At 26.7% G+C, this 9030-nt stretch overlaps 1 protein-coding gene across 1 annotated transcript in view; it reads right to left on the reverse strand.

The window, feature by feature from the left end:
• Positions 1 to 4576: 4576 nt before the first annotated feature.
• LOC126901814 (uncharacterized) overlaps positions 4577 to 9030 on the reverse strand; it is a 19140-nt gene continuing 14686 nt past the window's right edge. The window contains exon 4 of the mRNA XM_050678612.1: positions 4577 to 6786. Coding sequence (XP_050534569.1) covers positions 4712 to 6786 — 2075 coding nt within the window. The 3' untranslated portion in view covers positions 4577 to 4711. The remainder of the gene's footprint in view (positions 6787 to 9030) is intronic.

The following is a 9030-nucleotide window of genomic DNA, read 5'->3' on the forward strand; positions in this document are numbered from 1 at the left end:
GACCTACTTTTTTCAACAATACGTCAAATTACTACAATTCGTATCTAGTTGAAGATATTACTCTCAAAAATTGAAAAAAAAATTCTAATTTATCAATTAAACAGTTAGTTATTACATCGTCTCCATAAAGACAATTAAAATCATTAATTTCTAATGTTTTCAAAATATTTATTAACGAATGAAGTTTGATATGATAGGTTTCAACTACAAAATTAAATCATTTTACTTTGTAATTTAATAATTTTTTTACTCTATTTGTGTGTGCTACTACTAGACTATAATATTACAATTTTTTTTTGTAACATGTTGCTATATAAATCATTTCTAAAAAAAATGATTGTTTTTTCTCCTGAATTAACAATTGATTTTTACAAATATAATCAAATTTTATAATACACTCAATTGAGTAAATCTTTTTAACAACTTTGTTTTGATTGGTACATTTAGTTAAAGTAAATCATTAAAATTAATTAAGTTCTCAATATTTCAATTATAGAATCTTTTCAACAAACAACAAAAGTTCCTAGGAAATTATTACTATTACTTCTATTTAAGTTATCTATTACCATAAAAATGCAAAAAAATATTGAGCTTTTCTGATAAATTTACAATAAATAGTAATTATAAAACTTTCTGACTGCATATTGATCTTAACGATACAATTTTTTTAATTGTCATAAAATTTTCTATTTAATTATGTCAATGTCAAACTTACCAATTGAGCTAAAAGTTATGGTAAAATAAATTTTTTTTTTTTATTATAAACATTTACAACAATCAACTTTAAACGATTAACAAAATAGGTTAAATATGTCATTTTCCTTATTTTTAACTTATTAATAATCAAATTAATATTAAATATTATATCAAATCAGTATTAATTTAAAACAATTTTTTTTGTTCTTAATTATTTTTTTTTATATGTAAAAACTATTTTTTAATAATATTAAAACTTAGAAGTTATAGAAAAAGTCTAATTGCACATTTTAAAACATCGCGAAAAGTTGATTTAGAATAGTATATTTTTGTTTCTGATGGAAGTTCCTTGTAGTCCAGTGTATAAAACTTATAACTTTGTTAATTGTTATAACTTTATCAAAAATGACCAAATCAGTATATTTTTTTTTATTTAGATGCATGTCTTTATCTATCATTTGGTTTTTTTTATAAATCTAACCCTTTACCTGCCCACAAGAGGGATTCAAAATATTAACTTTTTTTTTTTTAGTTAAAGTAAATCATTAAAATTAATTCAGTTCTGGATATTTCAATAGTAGAATCTTTTTAAATATCAAAAATTACTTAGAAATGATTACTATGATTTCTATTTAAGTGTTCTATTACGATAAAAATGCAAAAAATAATGAGTTTTTCTGATAAATTTACAATAAATAATAATTATAAAACTTTCTGACTGCATATTAATCTTAAAAATAACATTGTTTTAATTCTCATAAAATTTTCTATTTAATGATTCATTCTAGTCAACGAAGGAGTAATTTTGCAGAATAGCAGAAAAAATTCCCAACAAACTTTTTTTTTTTTTGTTTTAATTAGGCAATTGGTGGATTATTCCAAAAGCAACATCAACTCTTATTTCTTTAATTATATCATGATTAGTAGTTCTTTGATTTTAAAATATAATATATGAATATATACTAATTATAATTATTAAATTTAGTATGAAATTGATATTTAATATTGTAATTTAAACGGAGAAATTATAAAAATAATAAAGAAGTTATATTTTGCTTTACTTTTACGTGTATAAAAATTTAAAGGGCTTGATACAATAATTTTCAATAAAAACTGTTTGTTACTATAAAAAAATGCACTGGACTACAAGGAACTTTCATCAGAAGCAAAAATATACTTTTCTAAATCAAATTTTCGCGTTGTTTTCAAATCTGCAAGTAGACTATTTCTATCACTTCTAATTTTTTATATTATTACTAATTATATATATAAAATAATAATTAAAAGAAAAAAAAATTTGTTTTCAAATTATTACTGATTTGATTTTTAATATGTTAAAAATAATCAGTCCAAATTTTCAATTTTAACCTATTTTTTTGGTTCTTTAAAGTTGATGAAAAATTTTTGATAAAGATTTATGAAAGTTTATAGTAAAATAAATTGAATATATTACCATAACTTTTAGCTCAATTACAAGTTTAAAATTGACATCTAGGCCTGTCAACAAAGGAAAAATTGCGGAAAAAATTTTGTTTTTTTAAAAGTTGAATTAAAATATGTATAATGACATACTAATAGTCCTCAAGATTGGAATTGAGCTTTTTTTTTAAATCCTCGCAAAAGTTCAAAAATATGAGCTTTCTTAATTTTCTCAAAAAAAAATATTTAACTTACAAAAAAAAGTTTCGCACAAAAGTTGTTTAAAAGACAATTATAAATAAAAATATAATCTTATATTTTTTCATTTAAACAAATATTTTTCGAGTTACATTACATTTAATATGAGTAATAAAATTTATATTCCATTTTTTTCATTTTACGGTTACTTTTTATCATGTTATACTTACATTAGACACAATGTTATAAATGCATATGTGTGTATGTGTGAGTTTATTTATTTATTGTATCATTAAAGTGTAGTGTATATTGAGATACAACCGATAGAGTAGGTAATTGATTTGACGCTATATTATTTAAACCCAACTAAACGCTAAATTGTACATTCCGAAATAACAATCATATTATGTCAATTGCCACCGGAATATCTGGTAATATTTTTCTTTTTCTTTGCCTTAATCCCAACTACTTGGGGTCGGCCACCCTTATCCTAAGCTTCCACTTGACACGATCTCCCACATCTTCTACGCTCACATCAGCTGTCCTCAAATCGCATTCAATAGCATCCCTCCATCTCTTTTTTGGTCTTCCTCTATCTCTTCTTCCTTCAACATTCATTTCTATAACTGTTCTTACAGCTTTCGATTCTTCTTTCCTCATACCATGACTAAACAATCTAAGTCTATTTTCTGTCATCTTATCCACGATTGACGCAACACCTATACTTCCTCTTATATGCTCGTTCCTTATCCTATCTTCTCTAGTCACTCCACTCATCCAACTAAGCATTCTCATCTCTGCTACACTTATTCTCTGCTCTACTTTCTTATCAACCGCCCAACACTATGAACCATACATCATAGCTGGCCTCACAATTTCATACTAAATTTAAAAACTATAATTAGTATTTATTCATATATTATATTTTAAAATCAAAGAACTACTAATCAGGATATAATTAAAGAAATAAGAGTTCATGTTGCTTTTAAAATATTTCACCAATTTCTCTAAAGGAAACACTATCTACAGATTTGCATCGAAGCGTTTCTTATGATAGTGATTTTAATCACTGTCAGATATCATCTATACTTATCTCATCTATGCCACGTCTATACTGTGCCTCGACCCCACTGTGCTACCGTTTTTTATTATTAGATATAAACATTCAAAGATTCAAATTTTTTTGAGTTAATATATAAGTATAATACCTAAGGGATTACAAATACAGGTAGCTATTTGGTTTTTTTATGACGATATTAGCAAGCATATAGCCTTTATTATCAATGGTAACAAAACACATTGTCGTGAGTTTATAAACACACTAACTGGTAATGCAGAAATTATATCTATTGATAGTGATAATTGACAATAAACACTCCGTGACTCTAACAGCAAGATCATAAAAAACTAAAATAATTTTTAAAATAAGCTTAAAACAATAATGAACGAAAAATACTAGTATTATTGTGAAAAAAAGCAAGGGAGCTATATTTTCGTATATAGAGCAACCGATGCTTTATTTATTATTTTATAAACTTTAAATACATGATTGAAAAAAACGGATATTCATTATTAAGAATTTTGGATATAATTTAATGTAATAGAAAAAGTTTAATTGCACATTTAAAAACAGGGCGAAAGGTTGATTTAGAAAAGTATATTTTAGCTTCTGATGAAAGTTCCTTATAATACAGTGTATTTATTCCTAAGTAACGAAAATTTATGATAGAAAATATTGCATCAATCCCTGAACATTTTTATTCGCGTTAAAAAATTTGTTTCGGAGCGTTTCTTATGATAGTGATTTTAATCATACTCAGATACCATCTATATTTGTCGCAACTCTGCCAAGTCCATACTTTGCCGCGACCGCAATGTAATATTGTTTTTCCTTTAAATAAACTGTAAATATTATTTTTTAGTAATACAATAATTTGTAATAAGTTTGTTATAATTTATAAACCGTGTCTTGAAGTAATTTAACATTTATATAAAAAATAATTCAATTATAATCCATATATTTTTATGATCTATTACATAAAAAATGAATTGTGAGAGCATTTTAGAATTACCAGTATATATTATTAATATACAGGTTAATTCTATACATATTTACTGTAATTATTAAATAAATTATAAAAATTTGTGTAGCAATGTAGCATTTTTGTAACTAATTATGAGTATTTTCTTTTGTATTTATTGTGTTATAAACTTTAAATACATGATTGGAAAATCGGACATTTATTATTAAGAATTTTGGATATAATTTCAAAAATAGTATTTATTATGCAAGTAAAATTACATGATTACTCACAATATAATTATTATCATTTAGATCATGACGATTTAAAATATAATGTAATGGAATGTAAAAAATAAATAATAATTTATCAGAAAACTAATTAATGCAGCCATTCTCGTTAGCATATTTGATTATTTCAATAAAACCTTTTCTAGTAGCTTCATAAATGGTATTTATACTCCATGGACAATTATGTTCATGGGCGTATTTTAAACAATGAAACTGACCATTTGCAGCAGCAAGCCTAGTGGTGCCTTCATCCCATTTACATCCATTTTCGTGGGCATATATTAAATAATCTAAATTTCCACGCATGGCAGCTGTAACTATTGTACCTTCATCCCAATTACATCCATTTTTATGAGCAAATTTCAGACAATCAAAACAACCACTTGCAGCAGCTTCCCTTGTTGTACCCTCATCCCATTCACAACCATTTTCATAAGCATATTTGATGCATTCTAGATGTCGATTTGCAGCAGCGCCTCTCATCGTACCTCCGTTCCATTTATATCCAAGTTCATATGTATATTTTAAACATTCTAAATTACCATGCGCGGCAGCTGTATTTAATGTTTCTTCATGCCATGGACACTCCTTTTCATGAGCATAATTTAAACATTCTAAACAACCACTTGCTGCAGAAACTCTAGTTGTGTCATAATCCCATGGACATCCATTTTCATGTGCATATTTTAAACAATCAAAATAACCATTAAAAGCAGCAGCTTTAATTGTGTCATTGGCCCATTTGCAACCCTTTTCATGAGCATATTTTAAGAATTCTATTTTACCATAAAGGGCAGCTACTTGTGTTGTTTTTTCATCACACGGACATCCATTTTCAAGTAGATATTTAAAAATTATTAAATTACCATTCATTACTGCTGTAACTATTGAACCTTCATCCCATTTGCAACCGTTTTCATGAGCATATTTTAAAAATTCTAAATTACCAAAACTTGCAGCTGCTATTGTTGTTCTTTCAGGCCAAGAAAATCCATTCTCATGTGCATATTTTAAAATGTCAAAATAACCTTTTTCTATAGCCACAGTTGTTATTCTATTATCTAATGGACATCCATTTTCATGTGCATATTTTAAAATTTCAAAATAACCTTTCTCGATAGCAACAGTAGTTATCCTATCATCTAATGGGCATCCATTTTCATGTGCATATTTTAAAATTTCTATATCATCTCTTAAAGTAGCTTCTATAGCTATGTTATCATCTAATAGACATCCATTTTCATGTGCATATTTTAAAAATTCTAAATTACCAAAACTTGCAGCTGCTATTGTTGTTCTTTCAGGCCATGGTAATCCATTTTTATGTAAATATTTTAAAATATCAAAATAACCGTTCTCGATAGCCAGAGTAGTTGTCCTATTATCTAATGGACATCCATTTTTGTGAGCAAATTTTAAACAATTTATATTTCCTCCTATAACGGCATAACTAGTTATGTCTTTATTCCAGTGGCATCCATTTTCATGTGCATATTTTAAACATTCGAAATGTCCATTTGCAGCGGCCTCTATAGTTATGACATCATCTAATGGACATCCATTTTCATGTGCATATCGTAAGCATTCTAAACGCCCATATCTTGCAGCTGCTTTCGTTATGCTTGCATCCCATGAACATCCGTTTTCATGTGCATATTTTAAACAATCTAAATTTCCTCCTATAACAGCATATCTAGATATGTTTTTATCCCAGTGGCATCCATTTTCATGTGCATATTTTAAACAATCAAAATAACCATTAAAAGCAGCAGCTTTAATTGTGTCATTGGCCCATTTGCAACCCTTTTCATGAGCATATTTTAAGAATTCTAAATTACCATAAATGACAGCAACTTGTGTTGTTTCTTCATCACAAGGACATCCATTTTCAAGTAGATATTTAAAAATTATTAAATTACCATTCATTACTGCTGTAACTATTGTACCTTCATCCCATTTGCAACCGTTTTCATGAGCATATTTTAAAAATTCTAAATTACCAAAACTTGCAGCTGCTATTGTTGTTCTTTCAGGCCAAGAAAATCCATTCTCATGTGCATATTTTAAAATGTCAAAATAACCTTTTTCTATAGCCACAGTTGTTATTCTATTATCTAATGGACATCCATTTTCATGTGCATATTTTAAAATTTCAAAATAACCTTTCTCGATAGCAACAGTAGTTATCCTATCATCTAATGGGCATCCATTTTCATGTGCATATTTTAAAATTTCTATATCATCTCTTAAAGTAGCTTCTATAGCTATGTTATCATCTAAGGGACATCCATTTTCATGTGCATATTTTAAACATTCATAATGTCCATATAAAGCAGCAACTTTTGTTGCTTTTTTATTCCATTTACAGCCATTTTTATGAATATATTTTAAGTTTTCTAAATTACCATAAAAAGCGGCTGCTATTATTGTGATATCATCCCACGGACATTCATTTTCATGTGCATATTTTAAACATTCGAAATGTCCATTCGCAGCAGCTTCTGTAGTCGTGTATTCATCCCATTCACAACCACTCTCGTAAGCTAGTTTTAATGTTTCTAGGTCACCAATTTTAGCAGCTTTTTTTGTGGTACCATTTTCAAACGGGCATTTTTTTTTTCCACCCAAATATTTATTTTCAATACCTAAATGAGCACGTTAATTAAATTTTTTTTGTTGTATTCAAATTTAATTAGATTACTTAAAATTATGTAAGCAAATAAATAAGATGCCTGAATTTTTTTCCTTCTCTATTTTCTTTAGTTATAAATATTTTGTTTGAATATATTGATATTAACCCTTAAACAGTCGCGTGGGGGTCTAGAATACCCTCACATAAATAAAAACGGATGTATTATATTGCATAAAAGGTGTACATAGATATAAATTTAGAAGATGGTTTTTATAGTAATATTACGCGACTTGTAACGTTATAATTTTTACAATTATAATCAAATTTACGATTATAAATTAATCAAATAATACGCCCAATTGAGTAAATATTTTTAACAACTTTGTTTTTATTAGTTCATTTAGTTAAAGCAAATCAGTAAAATTAATTAAGTTCTGAATATTTCAATTGTAGAATCTTTTTAAACACCAAAAGTTACTAGGTAATAATTACTATTATTTCAATTTCAATTATATTACGATAAAAATGCAAAAAAATATCGATCTACTCTGATAAATTTATTATAAATAGTAATTATAAAACTTCATAACTGCATATTAATGTTAACGATACAATTTTTTTAATTCTCATAAAATTTTCTATTTAGTAATATCAATATCAAACTTCCCAAATATACTTCAAATATGTTTTGATAATAAGTATATTGTTTAGTGCATATTGTATAATTATATACAATTTTCTTATAAATTTTAACTGAGTGATATTCACATTTTATTCAAGATAATAAAAAAAAGTGGGCAGTATTAAGCCAACATGAACAAAGAGTATTCACCAAGGTGTTTACTGAATAATGTCTTGTCGCTAATACGCACTTTTAATACACTTCAAAAATAAGCGGGCTGTACATTGCCAATGTGATTTAAAAGTCATGTCGCTAGTACGCACTTATGAAGTGATAGTAGAAATGTGATATTATTATTTTATTAGTAAACAAAATTAAAGAATAAACCAATGGTTGTTTATGCAGTAATTTCTGAAATAAAAAATGGGTTCCGGAGATTGCCACGAACTGATGATGCCCCGACATTCATTTACTCCGACACTGTAAAAAAATCCTACGAATACATTTACTCCGACAACAATTACTACGAATACCTGGTTATAAAAATTTGGATGTTACTACGATGACGAATACTCCGAATAGGACTATTAATTGATTGCTCCGAATGACATTAGCTCCGAATATCGATTATTCGCGAAATCGATTAAAAAATTATCAAATTTCGGAGTAGATGAATATCGTAGCAATATATTATCTGATGGAAAAATATAACCCTTATCACCAATTAATAAATATTAATTAATATAATAAAATAGCGTTATAATTGATTACTGTCTATTAACGAATAATTATTACAATAAAGATCCCCGTAATGTATCCGACTTTTGATAAAATAGGTACATAAAGGTTAACTGGTGTGAGCCCTTAAATTTTTTTTTGGAGGGGAAAGAGGAGCGATTCCAATTTTCAGACGTAAAATCTTTTTTACCTCTCCTTATTAGTGCTTATTATAACATTGTAAGCACATTAATATTATAACATTCAATTAGTTTAGTTAAAAAATATAGAGGTACGTTTTTATGATGATAATATTCGTTATTAAACAGATGCGTTTATAAAGTTATTCGGTATCCCATTCTCTAAAACTGTCATTACAATTAGTTTCATATGAAATCAAACAAAAATATGATTTAATATCATTTCATTGTTCAA

This window comes from Daktulosphaira vitifoliae, unplaced genomic scaffold (assembly GCF_025091365.1).
Source record: "Daktulosphaira vitifoliae isolate Bord-2020 unplaced genomic scaffold, ASM2509136v1 Scaffold_3, whole genome shotgun sequence".
Taxonomy (NCBI): Eukaryota; Metazoa; Arthropoda; class Insecta; order Hemiptera; family Phylloxeridae; genus Daktulosphaira; species Daktulosphaira vitifoliae.